The 14,319-nt window shown below is 38.9% G+C and overlaps 1 protein-coding gene across 1 annotated transcript in view; it reads left to right on the forward strand.

Annotated features, from left to right (window-relative positions):
• col7a1 (collagen, type VII, alpha 1) overlaps positions 1 to 14,319 on the forward strand; it is a gene marked incomplete at its 5' end in the record, with an annotated part of 62,508 nt that overhangs the window by 40,922 nt on the left and 7,267 nt on the right. Inside the window, 27 exons of the mRNA XM_079840402.1 lie at positions 1,060 to 1,140; positions 1,299 to 1,367; positions 1,492 to 1,527; positions 2,806 to 2,865; positions 3,071 to 3,115; positions 3,196 to 3,231; positions 3,345 to 3,440; positions 3,647 to 3,772; positions 3,958 to 4,029; positions 4,112 to 4,147; positions 5,488 to 5,547; positions 5,636 to 5,680; positions 6,057 to 6,092; positions 6,265 to 6,300; positions 6,686 to 6,742; positions 7,017 to 7,088; positions 7,569 to 7,640; positions 7,767 to 7,802; positions 7,917 to 7,997; positions 8,607 to 8,660; positions 8,743 to 8,796; positions 8,877 to 8,939; positions 10,225 to 10,287; positions 10,399 to 10,515; positions 11,545 to 11,622; positions 11,708 to 11,761; positions 11,904 to 11,956. Of these exons, the coding sequence (XP_079696528.1) occupies positions 1,060 to 1,140; positions 1,299 to 1,367; positions 1,492 to 1,527; positions 2,806 to 2,865; positions 3,071 to 3,115; positions 3,196 to 3,231; positions 3,345 to 3,440; positions 3,647 to 3,772; positions 3,958 to 4,029; positions 4,112 to 4,147; positions 5,488 to 5,547; positions 5,636 to 5,680; positions 6,057 to 6,092; positions 6,265 to 6,300; positions 6,686 to 6,742; positions 7,017 to 7,088; positions 7,569 to 7,640; positions 7,767 to 7,802; positions 7,917 to 7,997; positions 8,607 to 8,660; positions 8,743 to 8,796; positions 8,877 to 8,939; positions 10,225 to 10,287; positions 10,399 to 10,515; positions 11,545 to 11,622; positions 11,708 to 11,761; positions 11,904 to 11,956 (1,688 nt within the window). The remainder of the gene's footprint in view (positions 1 to 1,059; positions 1,141 to 1,298; positions 1,368 to 1,491; positions 1,528 to 2,805; positions 2,866 to 3,070; positions 3,116 to 3,195; positions 3,232 to 3,344; positions 3,441 to 3,646; positions 3,773 to 3,957; positions 4,030 to 4,111; positions 4,148 to 5,487; positions 5,548 to 5,635; positions 5,681 to 6,056; positions 6,093 to 6,264; positions 6,301 to 6,685; positions 6,743 to 7,016; positions 7,089 to 7,568; positions 7,641 to 7,766; positions 7,803 to 7,916; positions 7,998 to 8,606; positions 8,661 to 8,742; positions 8,797 to 8,876; positions 8,940 to 10,224; positions 10,288 to 10,398; positions 10,516 to 11,544; positions 11,623 to 11,707; positions 11,762 to 11,903; positions 11,957 to 14,319) is intronic.

The following is a 14,319-nucleotide window of genomic DNA, read 5'->3' on the forward strand; positions in this document are numbered from 1 at the left end:
TGAATTAAGCTCATTCATTATGCAGATCATTATGCGGGTTATTCTGTTATTTTATATATTTTTTGTCCTCTCAGGTGATACTCATCATTATTCATTAGATATCATGCCTCCTCGCAAACGGGCTTTGTGAAGAAAAACTGTCTTACAAATTTTAAATCAGTGTATTGTTTTATGTGAATGAGTAGGCTCAATGATTCTCACATCAGTTTAAAGCAAAAACTCTAGGCAAATACACCTTGGAGTCAAAAGTCTTGTGAACACATATCTATTGTGTTTTTTGAGGCCTTAATTTTAAAACCAATTTTTTTTTCTTCTCAAAAACCATGCATAAACATTTTTCTCTCAAAAATACAAGCATGTACATACATGTTACTTAGATATTATGGTAGCCCAGTTTGTGCTGAATACAGTGTAATCACACTTTTGCCATTAATGTGTTTATAAGCAACTGAAAAAAACATAAATGTCAGAGCATGTCAAAACTTCTAAAGGGCGCCAAAACAGCTCAGACTCCTAGGGGTTAAAAATGCCAGCCCTTTTGAAGATTAACCAGCAAATATCATTGCATCACAAGTTAGTATTGTAGTGCCAATAAAAGTATTTTGTTTGTGTGATGCATTTTTTTTAGCATTTAGAGTGTGTTCACATAATCATTGTTTTGTTTTATTCAATTTTCTGTTCTTAAAATGCAGTGTGTATATAATTTTTTTTTTTTTTTTTTATAAACCGAGCATAACTTACATATGATTCAATGACATCTGATTCAAACATTAAAGGAACACGCTGACTTTTTGGGACTTAAGCTTATTCACCGTATCTCCCAGAGTTAGATAAGTCCATACATACAAATATAAGGTGGTTTTTACTCTTCAATAAATTCACTATTCCATTACTTTATCTGCAGGATTCATGCATCAACATACACAAAAATGTATTTTATTTGTTTTGTTTTTTAGCATGTTTGTGTTTGTGATAAGCGATAATGAAAACCGTTATTTGCTCTCTTGTTTGAGTAACAAGGTTATCTTTAACGTGCTGTTAACATTATGCCATAAACAGGGTGAGGGGGGCAAGCCTGGCGTCCCAGGGAGAGATGGTGTTCCAGGGAAAGATGGCCTGCCAGGGTTACCTGGGAAACAGGTGAGTGATTAGAAGCCCTTGACATTTACAAAGACATATGTGCTTTCATTTTATGGTCTTCTGCCTCTGTTTTTCATGTTCTCTTCGCTTCATTCTGTTTATACCTACTTAAGTGCTTTCTCGCTGTCTAATTATCTCTCTCTGTCACTTTCTTTCAGGGTATTTCTGGGCCCATCGGCCCCCAAGGACTTAAAGGAGAGCAAGGAGACAGCGGTCCACCAGGAAAGGTGCATCCATATGTGCATCTGCATGTGTGGATTTGCACATAATGTGTAGTTTGATTGACACTTTGCTTTTAATTCCCAACCTGTTCAATTGATCTCTTTCCCTTTTTTCCACTGTGTTCTGCAGTCTGTCGCCGGACCCCCTGGAATGAAGGGTGAGACGGTGAGTTGTTGCCATGGTTACATCATAGCGAACACTGTGTGAAGATCAACCTGTCTCACCTACTTGAACGATAATCTCATTTGAAGCAAACATAATGTTAGAGCGCCATGTACGTGAGCTCTTCAATGGATCTTCTCTCGGTGTTGTCAAACCCAAATGCCAACTGAGGAGTAGGACAAAGTATTAAAGTATACCTCGGACAATTGAAGACTTTTATTTGTTCAAGCCAAACAGAAACTCTATTTTATTTTATTTTATTTTACTTTAATCTAATATTTTATGACTGCTATGGATAAAAAGCGTTCCTTGATCCTTGATTCAATGTTTTTTCATACTTAGTTTGGGCATTTTTTGACAGTTCCTATATACTTTCCATCCAGTTTCATTAACTTCTTTATTATGCTTGCTGGTTTCTTTAAAACAAATCCAACACAAGAAGGTTTACTGCGTTTAACACAAATTTACTAACAACTAGTTAACTATTAGTCTTGAACAGAATTTGAACAGAACAGAAATTGACAAATGGGCAATACATTGCAACAAGATTAATGTTAAATATAGCCAAGCTTAGTCTTAAACATTATACATACTAACAAGAGACAAATGTGCTAAAATTGCTTACTATTTGTCTGCAAAGTTATATTCAACCAGTCATGACCATGTAAAGCCAGTAATTAAGCTTAATTTCAGAATGATACATGCAGAAATTATGATGGTAAAAATAACGCACATTGTTGTCCATTTTAAGTTCCTTATTTTATATATATAATTACCATTTAAGCAACAGGTCAGAATTATGTATGTCTGATTAATATATGTATCTGTATGTAGCTGTACTTTCAACCTATAAATAAGTCTGATAGAGTGAGTAAACTTGATGTGCAAACTTTGACCCTCTTTTTCAGCATTCTGCCATCTCTCTGACACAAATACTCTGTAATTGTGCCTTTTTGTGTACACCTGCCATCACTGTACAGCCTAACACTTCCAGGAGTAACTAATCTGTCAATAGATCCCATCCACAGTTTCAACTATCATGGAATCTTATTAATATCTGAAAAATATGTACAGCATGTTCTCAGAAATGTGCAGAAGTCCTGAAAAAAACATGAATGGAATAAACAGAACTCAAGCATTTGGTACAGTACCAATTCTCCTGAGTGAAGTGGATGGCTTATCTGCACTGCGCCATGACATAGATTGTAGATAATGCACCATAGATTTATTTCTGACACGAATATACCACATTATTAACTATTATTTTGCTGATTGTTTAAGGGTTCTCCTGGTCAGACATTGCCAGGTACTGCTGGAGAAAGAGGCTTTCCTGGAATACTAGTGAGTTTCAGCCATCTATTCATTCTGATGTTTTTATCAACATTTCAATGTTTCTGAAGTTTATATTTGTTGATCAGCATATTTATCTTTTTTATGACCCATTATTTGTTCCCACAGTTTGCCGTCATATTCTGTCATCAGCCATCCTTCATCATTTGTAAAACTAATTCTGAATTCATATTTGTGTGTTTGTTTTGTATTTTAGGGCCCAAAAGGAGACAAGGGGCCAGCAGGAATAAAAGGAGAAAGAGTGAGTGCTGTCTGATATTACTATAGAGCGCCAATGTACGTTGTGTAGAAATGGAACTTTATTGAAATGTGTACTCTCAGGGTGCTGCAGGTGATCCTGGAGATCCTGGGGAAAGTGTGAGTACCTGCATTCACTTCAAAGGCATAACCACCAGCACCACCCCACCATCCATTTCATCTCCACTATAATACATTCACCCTTAAAAGACTCTTTCACATTCATTCTTCAGGGAATGAGAGGCCCACAAGGGCCCAAAGGAGTCAAAGGAGAGGCAGGTGTGGGGATGCCTGGGCCACCAGGACAACTTGGACCCATCGGCTTAAAGGTCATTGATTAATTTTATTTTGGAGTTGTTACAGAATTGTTGCTAACAAACCTAAAACCCTGAGTGTTAACTTTGGCACATAGCTCATCCCACATTTTTTCAGAGACAAACATGAATGACACCTCAAATCAACCACATAGGAATGCCCTAGCAGCCACATAGTCAACCACAGAAAATGTAAAAATCTAGTGTGTAATCTGTTGTAGGGTGATCCTGGCTTACCAGGTCCACCAGGCCCTCCTGGACCACGTGGATTGGATGGGATACCAGGGCTGGCAGGGCAGAGAGGCGAAGCAGGTCAGCCAGGACCCCCTGGACCACAAGGAGAGAGGGTAAGTAGAGTAACTGCACATACAGAAACAAATGTAGACTAAAAATGGCACATATGTTTAGAATGGCTATTACTACATAAAGAAATGTGTTAAATACTATCATAAACAAAATCACTTGCTGAATTTTCTGTCCATTTGACCGCATCCAGTGATCGCAATTCCTCTGGTGCCTCTTATTGTTTAAGGGTCTACAAGGATATATAGGCAAAGCAGGAAACCCAGGAACAAATGGAGCTGCTGGACCACCAGGACCCACTGTAAGAAAAATTATGTGCATACAGGTGTTTAACTGTGTTTGTCCCTAAGTGGTATTTAGTGATGTCTTTATCTTCATATTAGGGTACTGCGGGCATTCCAGGACTCAAGGGTGATAAGGTAATCGATGTGTGTGCTTTCAGTGTGCTCCTAATTTAAAAACTTTAAAAGCACAGTCAAAAATGTAGGATTGGTGGAAGTCATGCACAAGTACAGATGAGAAAGGGGAGCTTATCAATTGTGATAGAAATCAGAATTCATGACAAAGGAGTTTACTTGCTGATAAATCGAATTAAATATTATCAGTTAATTTGAATGGGGGGGGGGGCGCTAAAAATAAAATAAATATTTTAACAGTAAAATTATGATGCTAATATTTATGGCTGTCTTAATTTCTTTGCTTTCAATCGTTAAGCTTTTATTTTTGCAGAAAAGGACGTCCTTAAGCTTATCATTTGCTGACAACAGATTTATAAATGATTCTCATTACAAGATGGTTGGCACATGTCATGTTGTGTTTTCAAATGCACGTCATAGGTGACCTTAACTCGAGTTTGCATAGAGCAGCATTTTCTGTAAATAGCCTCTCGGAGCTGCTGAAAATACCAGATTATGAGCTCATGCAGTGTGTCAGACTATAAATGTACATAATTAAATCACAGTCTTTATGATTTTTACTCGCATTTGGCGCTTGGCTGGTGTTAATTTATTTTTGAGTTTAATTGGTTCAGTTGCGCCGGTGTGTGTGCCTTAACAAGCCCTGGATTGTATCTGTTTAGGGTTGTTCAATCATATATCAGTATATTTTACAGTATATAGTTGTCACAGTTCCTGTCTGTCTCTGTTGTGTTTTGTACTTCCTGGTTTCAGTTATCACATGTTTCTTTGTCTGAGTTTCCCGCCACTTGTCTGTTTCCTTAGTTACCCTCATCTGTATCACCTGTGCCCCTCGTTAGTTAGTCATCTGTGTTTGTATTTAAGTTCCTCCCTTTCCTTTTGTATGGTGTGCTACTTTGATTTGAGTCTTCTGACGTATTAAACGTTGTTGGAGTATTCTACTACCTGTCTTTGCCTGTTCCTGCCTGCACACCCGTAACAATAGTACATAATTAAAAAATCAGAACATTTTTATTTTCCCCCATTTAAATCTGGAAACAACTTATGGAGTTGTTGTCACTAAAGTAAAAGACAGATATACCAAATACTAAGACATTCTGAAATGTCTTTTCACTCAAATTTATGTTGATTATATAATTTGTAATTAAATATTTAGTGTTAAAGTAAAAAAAAAGTTAGACTTTTAGGTCCCATTTATGTGTTCTGTTTATTTTGGAATGGAAGTGGGTCATCTAAAAAAATAAAACTGAAACTATTGCATCTCTGTGTGGTCAGAGGTGCAATTGGACAAGTATTGAATAGTACATTACCCCTTTTTTCCGCTTTTCTCCCTTCACATTCAGGGTGAAATTGGAGTAGGAGTGCCAGGTCTAAGAGGAGAGCGAGGAGACCCCGGGCCTCGGGTAATGTCCATGACTAATCTAACTTATGTTCATTTGCTTGCATGCGTATCAGATTGTGATGGTGGGTGTATCTGTCTAATTCTTTTAGGGAGAAGAAGGTCGGGCTGGAACAGACGGAGAGAGAGGCCCTATTGTAAATATACTCCTCCTTTCTGTTCACAACATTCAGCATTCGCTCATTATTTTTTACCCCACCACATCCTGTTTTCTGTACATATTGATGTCAGTCAGACAGACACAGTCAGTTTCTCTTGATGGGTGTCATTGATCTGAGCCCTCGTCTAGATGTGGAAAGGCTGATGCAGGGATAGAGGTAGCTGTACGAACACACTGTATTCGTCATGCTTTATATTCAGGGCTATGATGTGTTCATCTCCCACTCGCTGCAATTTCAAAGCCATTATGAGTCAAGCCCTCTTGCAGCGCTGCACGTCTACTATCTACAAATGCATACAAATGTTCAGGCAAATAAGATTTCTCCTCTACTCATCTGTCTGTCCCACTGACAGGGTCCTCTTGGCAGCAAAGGGAACAGAGGAGATAAGGTGTGTATAACTGCTGTCGTCTGCTGCTACGATCTGTCTCGAGCTGTCCTTTACTTCTTTTTTTAGCTGAAAAAGAAAATATAATAACTGTCTTAAAATACTTTATATTACATGTATATGTTTTAGGTCATATAAACTAAGAAATAATGTTAAATACACCAATTCTTCACAGGGTGAGCAAGGTCCTTCAGGAATTAAAGGCGAAAAGGTGATTAGTTTTTTTTTATTTTATATGCATCGATCATCCTGCTTTATTACACAGCTCCCTGGAATACTCTGATTGGTCCATTGCAATATTTTTGAATAATAACTGTTAAACTTGGCCGTTAAACTTAATTTCTTCTTATATAATAAAATGATTTAAACTCAAATCAAAATTTCATGTGCATTTATTAATATGTGGCCATATAACAAGCAGGACCATGTACAGTCAGCTGGTCATTATCGCAAAATAAACCCCTACAAGGGTGATCATGACACTTTGTGCGAGGAGGGCGAGTCTTGTACCACTCTGATGGGGTTTATTTTGCATAATCTTATTTTTAAATATTTAATGAATTATATATTGCTTTATTTGATTTTGAATCTTCAAGGGAGATACTCTGCTGGTGGGGGGGCCTCCAGGAGATAAAGGAGTGAAAGGAGAAACCGTGAGTCAAAATTATTTGATGAAGCTGTGTCAGGTGTTAAACCGCTTTTGGGTCACTTTATAAAAAATTAAAGGCCAATAATGAAAGTTAGGTCGCTGAAGCTCTCTTATCTTTGGAGAACATGTGCCTGTGAGAACTGGTCATAAAGCATTTATGTGTGCCTGCCTCAGGATCGATTTTAGAGATTGTTAACGAGTCAGTAAGCAACAGGATAAAGGCAGATCTATTGAGTCGATGTAAACCAATCAGTTATATTGATCACTGCTCTCCTCAGGGGGATCGAGGACCAAAAGGTGCACAGGGTGAAAAAGGTGGAAAAGGACAGGAAGGACCACCAGGAGAACAGGTAAAAATGTTTTTCTTGTTTTTATGTACGAATACAATATAATGTTGTGATGCCTAAAATCAATTGTAGCATTTAAAACAATTGGTTTTAGACTAAATATTATATCATTTTAGTTAACGGTTATCAGCCTTAACATGAAAAAAAAAATCAGTTTATTGGTATCAGCCACAATTTTGATATTGCTGCATCTTATTTTAAAATGTTTTTTCTCTTTTGATTCCTTTTAAAGGTTGTGATTTCAGAACTAATGTCTGTTCATTTGTTTAATGTTTCTCCTAAAATTCCTTAGGTGAAAGAAATACAGAATGTTGAAATCTCTTACTTTTGATTACAGATTACTTTGATATGTGCAAGATTGCTAGTGTTTCTTCTCAGGAGGAAAAACTGTGAAGCAGGAGACTCAATTTGTTTGTTTAATCTCAGTGGTGTTTGGGAGAAATTATTAAGATATGAAGATTTTTTTTCCTACTGTATTTGTAGGGTCTGAGAGGTGAGCCAGGAGAGAGAGGTTCCAATGGTTTCCAAGGAGCCCGTGGTCCTGGTGGTCAGAAGGTGAAAAATATCTTATTTTCTCTCACAAATGAACGTGAATAAACAGATGCATATACATGAATACATTTGCATGTACATAAATGTGTGTGACATCATATTGATCATGTTTTTGCTTATCGTTTGCAGGGAGAAGCAGGGCAGCCAGGTGTCCCAGGTGAAGCGGTGCGTATTCTTATTCAGATGCCTATAACATCAGTGCATGAATAGCACATGCAGTCCCCAGACTCAGCTGTTTCCCTATGACTACCTCTCATATTTTTTATCTGTCCTCTACAGGGAACTCCTGGTAAAGATGGCCTGTCTGGCATGAGAGGAGAGAAGGGAGAGGTTGGGCACGTAGGTCTGCGAGGCCTTAAGGTGTGTGTGTGCATTTTAATGGTTGTCTCTTTGATTAAAACTCAAACTGACTCTTGCAAGCTTTATCGGTAACCTTGAGGAGCCCTTCAGACCAGATGATCACACTGCTTATAATTCCGCCACAGTCTGGATTCCAGGCCACTGTGTCTGACATTCATCTGCATATGTACCTTAGAGCCATCTTAATAAAGTTTTTTGTGTGTGAATATGTGTGTGTATGTGTGTGCATGTGTAGAGAAATTGATTTGTCGAGTGCAGTGAGGCACATGAAAGACTCCTGCGTATGAATCATTCCTCTCAGGGATACATGGGCCGCTGCAGACAGTACTAGCTGCCCTTCAGCCAGCGGCAACATAGACGCACACTCACATAGCAGATAAGAACTTTTATCTGGATTCAGAAACCCTGATAGACCTCTATCTGTTGTAACTAATGAAGCAGACTGTAATTGAAGTGTGTGTGAGAGTTTGTGTGCTTGTGTGTATGACTGACACATGAATAGTATTTTATTCTTTACAAATAGTCCCTCCCTGGGAGCTCTTCTCTAGTGTCATTACTCCCTGTCACATTAAGTGATTGACAGTTTGACTGAGCTTTAATGGCTTACAGGGAGAACGAGGCTCCAAGGGGGTATGTGGACCAAGCGGACAAAAGGGAGACAAGGTGAGTAATAAAGAGAGCTTGAGGAAAGTTTGTGTTGTGCCGTCATGTTTTGCTGGGAGTCATGAATTGTGTCTGTTCATAGGGAGATGGTGGGATTAATGGCAGACCAGGATTGCCGGGGAGGAAAGGAGAGCAGGTATGTACATATTTATTTGCGTGTGAGGGGTGCATGCGATTCCTGCTGTTATCTTTGTTTGATTGCACGTTTTATTTCAGGGTGAACTCGGCTCTCAAGGTCCCACAGGAAGTCCAGGGAAGGAGGGGCTCATTGGAGCCAAGGTAAGAGATCTGAGGTTTGAGATTATATTGAATAATAATGTAGGGTTGTCATAATACAAACTTTCACAATTCTTGATATCAATTATGAAACCATGGTAAAATTACCATTCAAGTTTGGTGAAAAGTATGTATTCAGCAAAGGATCACAGTAAAGGGAACCATTTATAATGTTACAAAAGATTTCTATTTCAAATAAATGCCGTTCTTTTGAACTTTCAACAAAGAATCCTATATCCAGCATAACTGTTTTTTCAATATAGCCGGCAGCTATCAGTATCTAAATGGGAAACCTCCTGGGAAAACTGGGTTGCTAATGGAAGAGATGTAAGTGAGGCCTGCAGGGGGTGCTCGCCCTGTGGTCTGTGTGGGTCCTAACGCCCCAGTATGGGGACACTATACTGTTAAAAAGCACCGTCCTTCGGATGAGATGTTAAACCGAGGTCCTGACTCTCTGTGGTCATGAAAAAAAATCACAGGATGTACTCTCTAAAAAAAGAGTAGGGGTTGTAACCCTGGCATCCTGGCCAAATTTGTCCATTGGCCTCTGTCCATCATGGCCTCCTAATCATCCCCATATACTGATTGGCTTCCTCACTCTCCTCTCCACCAATAATCTGGTGTGTGGTGGGCGTTTTGGCTGCCGTCGAATCTTCCAGGTGGATGCTGCACATTGGAGGTGGTTCAGATTCCCCCTACCATATGTAAAGCACTTTGAGTACCCAGTAAAGCGCTATATAAATGTAGCACATTATTATTATTTATTGTTAATATTTGATAATAATAAGAAATGTTACTTAAGCATCAAATCATATTAGAATGATTTCTGGAGGATCATATGACACTGAAGACTGGAGTAATGGCAGCTGAAAATTCAGCTTTCATTGGTATGAATTCCAATTTAAAATATCTTAAAATAGATTAATGTTTTTAGATGTATCTAAAACAAAACAAAATCATAGTGTATCTTACTGTAGTGTACATTATATTACCTACAGTAAGTAAATAATTGTGTTATGTTACAGTGTACAAAAATTGTGAATGTAATGGGTGCATGCCTGTGTTTTTATGGCTTGAATTGAGTCTGTACTACTGATACTGTATTTCATTATTATTGTATTTTTATTAACTTAATATTGATTGGTAACAACCAGAGCATGTGAGCGGAGCGGTGTGACTCTCTGCTCAATAATCCACTCTATGCCAGTATGCTCCGCTCAATCGCTCACGGCCCTATCGAGCACTCCACTCATGCTCACCAGTGTAACGTTCATCTGTTGATGCCCAGGGTGACAGAGGCATTGATGGAGTTATCGGGCCAAAGGGAACACAGGGAGAGAAAGGTGAACGGGTGAGTATGCGAACCCCTTTAGCTCCCTCCCTACCTAACACTGCTGATCTAAGTAAAGAAGAGGCTTATCAGTTGTTCCGCCTTAAAACATCTTCCTGTTGATTTCTTTAGGGCCCATCTGGTATCCCTGGCTCTCCTGGACCAAGAGGTGTGGATGGACCCCCTGGTCTAACAGGCCTTCAAGGGCCTGCTGGAGGTAAAGGTCCAGAGGGTCTGCAAGGACAAAAGGTATCAAACTTACTGTATATCACTCTGTATGTGCAAAGGTACATTTACATAATCATGGAGGTCATGTCATTGTTTTAATGGATTCGTTTTTCATTAGTCATCAACACCCAACCTCCAAGACGTTGGACCACACATGTTTTTTAATTAAAATAGGCCTTTAAATGAGAATATGTGACACTAAACCAGTCACAAGTCGCACGGGTATAATTTGTGGCAAAAGCCAACAATACATTGTATGGGTCAAAATTATCGATTTTTCTTTTATACCAAAAATCATTTGGATATTAAGTAAAGATCATGTTCCTTGAAGATATTTTGTAAATTTCCTACCATAATATATCAAAAATGTATTATTAGTAGTAACATGACTGGCTTAGGACTTAATTTGGACAACTTTAAATGCGATTTTCTCAATATTTAGATTTTCTTGCACCCTCAGATTCCAAATGTTCAAATAGTTGTATCTCGGCCAAATATTGTCCTATCCTAACAAACCATACATCAATGGAAAGCTTATTTATTTTGGTCCAGGGTCACATATATCACAACAAAACTCTGTAGCAGATATGTATCTTTAACTATATCTTTTAACTAATGCTGTCATACGGATGACCAGTGAGTAATAAAATGTGTACCTACCTTACGAATGTGCATTTTCTCTTCTCAAAAAACACATATCACTGTAACGTTCTGGGCACATTTTGTGTCTGACATAAATAACCTGTGGTTCAGCGAACAAGTGAGTAATCAGAGCAGATTAAGTAAGGATGCGAGTTGTCGTACCAATTTAGACCATGATTCAGACCATTTACACTGTTTTTTTTTTAGACAGATTCATTAGAGAGTGTTTCTCTCTCGACACATACAGTAAAATTCTCAAGCTTTTTATTTTATTTTGCTGTGATGTGTGTGTATGTAGTGCAGCGCAGAGCAGTGCTGCTCCTGAATAGCGCTGCAGGAGACCCTGATTCATTTGCACAAGGAGCGGGGTTAGTTCATCATATGTGAGGTATTGAATATTTATTGTAGGGAGAAAGAGGTCCTTCAGGCCCTGCTATGGTTGGTCCACGTGGCATACCAGGGATCCCAGGAGAGAGAGGAGAACAGGTGACTATACACATAATCTACCTCTGCATTGATTCTCTATACATCTTTCATCGCTCTTCATCGTCTCTTTGTGTTTTTGTATCAGGGTGAGATAGGCACTGATGGATCTAAAGGAGACAGAGGAGAACCGGGCATGACGGTCAGAACAAATAAACTTTTACGATTCATGATTTATTGTAATGTTATGCATATTTTATTCTGCTACCTGAGCTTCAAATCGAACCCTCAAGATAAGTAAGAATGACACAAGGGCTGGTTGCATCTCTCTTTACTCTTTAAAGGAGGATGAGATTCGGGCTTATGTTCGAACAGAGATGAACCTGCATTGTGGTGAGTGGATCTTTGATTATTGTAATTTATCTCCATCTATAAAAATTCTATCACCATCAATGACCGTTTTACTTTCTAAAGTCATGAAATCTAAATGAATCTTCTACAAGAACTTCTACAAAAAAACTCAATTTGTTGTCTCGCTCCATTGTGATATGGAACAGCTGGATAAATGTGACCCGTTCTGGCAAAATGAGTCGCAATGAGCAAATTTTTATTTTCACATTCCCTAATAAAGCAACTTCAAAATGATGTATGATTTTTTTGAATAGGACAAAAAAAAAATACTGAGCTACACCTGTTTGAAGTTGATAGAGTCAGCAAAGTCAATTTTGAGAAAAATCGAGTTCACGTTTTCTGAAGGTTCCAAAACAAAATCACCTTGCATTCATACCTTAAAATCCCTGGTAATAACACCAAATTTGACACACACAGTCAAAAACAAATATCTATAGGGGGAAAAAAAATATTTTATATTATTCGCACGTTCACATAATACATAACAGATAATGTTTGCGTGAATACTCACCATGACAGATATTTTGAAATACTATAATTCTGTGTTTATAATTCTGTGTGACACCGATCAGGCATAACATTATGACCGGTGAAGTGAATAACACTGATTATCTCTTCATCACGGCACCTGTTAGTTGGTGGGATATATTAGGTAGCAAGTGAACATTTTGTCCTCAAAGTTGATGTGTTAGAAGCAGGAAAAAATGGGCAAGCGTAAGGATTTGAGCAAGTTTGACAAGGTGTGATGGCTAGACGACTGGGTCAGCGCATCTCCAAAACTGCTGCTCTTGTGGAGTGTTCCCGGTCTGCAGTGGTCAGTATCTATCAAAAGTGGTCCAAGGAAGGAACAGTGGTGAACCGGTGACAGGATCATTGGTACACATGGGGAGCAAAGGACCGCGTTGTCCGATCAAGCGGATGAGCTATTGTAGCTCAAATTGCTCAAGAAGTTAATGTTGGTTCTGATAGAAAGGTGTCAGAATACACAGTGCATCGCAGTTTGTTGTGTATGGGGCTGCATAGCCACAGACCAGTCAGGGTGCTCATACTGATCCCTGTCCACTACCGAAAGCGCAAGCGCACATGAGCATCAGAACTGGACCACGGAAAGCAATTGGAGAAGGTGGCCTGGTTTGATGAATCACGTTTTCTATTACATCACGTGGATGGCCGGGTGCGTGTACATCACTTACCTGGGGAACAGATGGCACCAGGATGCACTATGGGAAGAAGGCAGTGTGATGCTTTGGGTAGTAATGTCCTGCTGGGAAACCTTGGGTCCTGCCATCCATGTGGATGCTACTTTGAGACGTACCACCTACCTAAGCATTGCTGCAGACCATGTACACTCTTTTATGGAAACGGTATTCCCTGGTGGCTGTGGCCTCTTTCAGCAGGATTATGTGCCCTGCCACAAAGCAAAAAGTGTTCAGGAATGGTTTGAGGAGCACAACAATGAGTTTGAAGTGTTGACTTGGCCTCCAAATTCCCCGGATCTCAATCCAATCAAGACTCTTTTGGAATGTGCTGAACAAACAAGTCCGATCCATGGAAGCCCCACCACACCTCTGGATCGCGCTCTGTCTTTGTGCTTCTTTGTGCGCATGCTTTGGATCTGTCAGTCAGCGTGAGTAAGATTGTTTTCATGGACAAAGGAAAGGTACTCCTCTCGTAAAAGTATCTTTATTTGTACGTTTTCTATGTTTAATTGCTATTTGGAGCATTGGGGTCGCTAGATAAGGGCTTAATTAGCTCATTTTTGTGAAAAACCTCAAAATCTAAATTTTTTTCACTTGTTTTGCCTGTAGCTCGAAATTATCCCATGTGCATTCCAACTCCTTTTGCCTGCACGGGTCACAAATGATAAATGCGAAAACATCAATCCCTGCCTTTTTTGTATATTGAATATTATTTGTTTAGTCAGAAACACACTTTACTGAAGTAAAATGGGATGCGGATGCTGATTAATGTTGATTTCCTTTCTTATGTATCTTTAAACTCTTTCTCTTTCTCTCTTTTTTCCTTAGCTTGTGGAGGTAAGTTGTGACTTATATAGCCTCAATATAGCCACATTTTCTCATCATTACATAAGCAACTCATGTCCACACAGTACACTAACAGTAGGCTTGTGTGTTTTGTGTGATGTGGTCTCAGTCTTTATAATCCATGTTGTTGAGTATGTCCGTGAGAATTTCTGGTTTGTGTCCACATGGCTGAACTTTGGGTTTTGTGCATGCTAAACTGTTGATGTAGTGCATGAACTTTGTGTACACACATGAATGCCTGTGTGAGTGTGTTCACTGATGGGTTTTGCTCTCTTGCATTTGTGTAATTCGTTGTGGGCTTGTT

This window comes from Gobio gobio, assembly GCF_949357685.1.
Source record: "Gobio gobio genome assembly, chromosome: 17".
Lineage (NCBI taxonomy): Eukaryota > Metazoa > Chordata > Actinopteri > Cypriniformes > Gobionidae > Gobio > Gobio gobio.